Raw genomic sequence first — 3,320 nt, 5'->3', positions numbered from 1 at the left:
GCTGTAGCTCAAGTGGTAGAGCGCTTGCCTTGAGCTGAAGAGCTGAGGGACAGTGCCCAGGCCCAGAGTTCAAGTCCCACGACCGACCAAAAAAAAAAAAAAAAAAGAATACAGTATTAAGGAAATAGCTCCTGAAACCAAGTGAGGCATGAAGAGACAGGATCATGAACAGAACATAAAACAAAAGTTTGTTTTTTAAAAAAGAGTAAGAGAGCTAGGCACCTATGGCTCACACCTGTAATTTTAGCTACTCAGGATACCTAAGGATCATGGTTCCAAGCCAGCCTGGACATGAAAGTCCACAGGACTCTTACCTCCAAGTAACCACCAAAAAGCCAGAAGTGGAGCTGGGGCTCAAATGGAAGAGGGCTAGCATTGAGAAAAATGTTCAAGGATAGTACCCAGACCCTGAATTACAGTCCCAGAACCAGCAGTAATATTGGCAAGTTGGCGTATATGGTAGGATTTAAGGATGGTTATATTTCTTCTCTTGCCTTTACAAAGAAGGCAAGGTACCTTGAACCAGAGAAGTCCATTCAAGACTTTTAAAATAAGCCATAGTTACAATGAGTCATTACATTAAACATGTCAATCAGAGAAATGATCTTGAGCAGTGTGTCTATACTAAACAACAGAAAAACAGTATCAGTGTTTTAGAGCAAAAGTGGTATAGCCAGACAACTAACAGAATTGTCTTTCTCCCTAACTTTCAAAGCAAGTAGATCAAGTCCATGGTCAGTAAGCCAAAAGCCAAACTGTGATAGACTCAATGAATCAATATTTGTTATTTCTTCTATCAAAAATATTTTCTCTAATAACAAAAATGTTAAAATTATTTGATAATGAATTTTTCTAGAATCATCTTGAAATAGTCATGTTACTGTAGTAAAACATAAAATAAGAACTTAGAAATTTATTGTACCCTTCCAGTAATTTTATGTGTCTTCAAAAAAAAATTCCCTGTACTGATGGTTCACTCCTGTAATCCTAGCAAATCAAGAGGCTGAGATCTCAGCTTCAAGGTTCAAAGCTAGCTCAGGCAGGAAAGATCACGAGACTGTCATGTTCAACTGACCACTAAAAATGCCAGAAGTGGAGCTGAGGCTCAAATGGTAGAGTGGTGGCCTTAAATACAAAAGCTCGGGGACAGTGCCCAGTCCATCGTTTTTACTCTTAAAAATAAGTATCGCAAATAATTTTTATTGCATTATTTAAGTGAAATAAATATATCTGGAAAACAAAATTCAAAATTGATTTATCTTAGATATTTTCTATTTGAAAGTGAAGGAAATGAAATAATTTGAAAACAATAAATCGATGAGTAAACTTACCCTGAGTTTAAAAGATCATGAATATATTGTCATCCAAGTGAATATAAGATATATGATCTAAGTTGAGATATAATAATACCTAATAGGGAAAAGCTGATAAAGTATATTTGATTTTATTTTAATATTAAATTACATCCAATATGATGTTCTCTGGTAAATGTTAACACAGGCAAATATAGAAATCCCTATGAATATAATTTCAGTACAAAAGCAACTTGTAGCATATAAATGAAATGGTGTGGTGTGTTTGCTTGAGAAGCTGAGATGATAGAATATTGAATTTGAGGTCAACTGGATTACACGGTAAATTTGAGGTAGTCTTGGGCTGCATAGTTAGACTCTAAGAACTTTTTAATATGATGGATATTAAGTTGTTATCAATATAAAATATGTTATAACTTCAAGAAATTATATGCCATTGTAATGGTAGCTACAAAGAAATTATAGAAATGAGAAGGGAATGAGAGCATATTATTATATAAACTATCAATAAAATGCAAAAGAATTCAAGAAGAGAGCAAAAGAGGAACAAGGAGCTGTAAAACCAACACAAAGATATATAAATTAGCTATAGCAAATCCTTCTGTGTTAATAATGACTTTAGATTTAAGTGGATTAAATGTCACAATAAAAAACTTTGGCTGAATTAACTATTAAAAACAGTTTCCAATTATATTGTCTATGAGAAACTCACTGTAGATCTAAGGATACTCATAAATGCATTAAGCAAACTTCTACATAGTTGAAGGAAAAATAAGGAAATAATAACAGTAGAAAATTTAAATACCAAAATTTTCCATAGTAGACAGAAACCATTCCAGCCAATAGAAAAATAAAGAATACTCCAGTAACAAAACCAAAAAGTATATTTTTCTCAAATAATCATGGCATTTTGTCCACAATATACATGCTATATGACAAAGAAAATGTCAACATATTTTAAAGACTGCAACTATTTAAAAAGAAAAGTACATTTCAAGCCAGGCACTGATGGCTTACACTGTAATCATAGGCACTCAGAGGCTGAGATGTCAAGGTTGTGGTTTGAAGCCAACCTAGAAAGAAAAGTCAGTGGCAATTTGTCTCCAATTAACAAGTAAATTGCTGTACTGAAGTCATGGCTCAAATGGTAGAGTGCCAGCTATGAGCAAGAAATATGAGTGAGAGCTCAAGGCCCTGAATTCAAACCCTAGTACTGGCACATGTACACAGAAAAAAAGGTTTTTGTTTGTTTGTTTGGGTTTTTGTAAACTGTCAATGGAATGAAAGTAGAAATTAACAGCAGATGTGAAACTGTAAAATTTACAAATACAGGGAAATTAAACAGCACACTATTAAACAACCAATGAATCTAAGAAGACACAAGAGGAATTAGAAAATACCCTGAGACCAAAAAAAAAAAACAAAACACAATATATTAAAACTTACGAGATGTAACAAAAACAATGGTAAGAGAGAAGTTTATGAACATATACACATGTGAAAAGAAAGGAAAATGCAAATTAACAATTGAAGTTACACTTCAAGGAACTAATTATAAAGAAGAAAATTTTTCTAAGTGCCTATTACCTCACACTTGTAATTATAGCTGCTCAGGAGGCTGAGATCTGAGGATTATGGTTCAAAGTTAGCCAGGGAAGGAAAGCAGGTGAGACTGTTTTCTCCAATTAACTACTAAAAAGCTAAAAGTGGAGGTGTAGCTTACGTGGTAGAACATCAGCATTGAGCGAAATGGGCTCAGAGATAGCACCCAAGTCCTGAGTTCAATCCTCAGGACTGGCATCCACACAAAAAGTATAGTAATGTTTTCTCTTTTTATTTATTTTTAATTTACAAATTGTAAATTATATGCATGTAAGGAATCCATGATGGTTTTTCCCCTTTTATAAAAACGGAATTCTATGCCTCCATCAGAAAGAATGACATTGCCCCATTTGTTAGGAAATGGAAAAACTTGGAAAAAATTATATTAAGTGAAGTAAGCCAGGC

The 3,320-nt window shown here is 33.7% G+C and overlaps 1 protein-coding gene across 1 annotated transcript in view; it reads left to right on the top strand.

The window, feature by feature from the left end:
* Positions 1–456: 456 nt before the first annotated feature.
* LOC105992148 overlaps positions 457–3,320 on the top strand; it is a 15,084-nt gene continuing 12,220 nt past the window's right edge. Inside the window, exon 1 of the mRNA XM_013024972.1 lies at positions 457–512. Coding sequence (XP_012880426.1) covers positions 457–512 — 56 coding nt within the window. The remainder of the gene's footprint in view (positions 513–3,320) is intronic.

This window comes from Dipodomys ordii, unplaced genomic scaffold, assembly GCF_000151885.1.
Source record: "Dipodomys ordii isolate 6190 unplaced genomic scaffold, Dord_2.0 Scaffold80, whole genome shotgun sequence".
NCBI classification, from domain to species: Eukaryota; Metazoa; Chordata; class Mammalia; order Rodentia; family Heteromyidae; genus Dipodomys; species Dipodomys ordii.
This window is presented reverse-complemented; position numbering and strand designations above follow the sequence as displayed.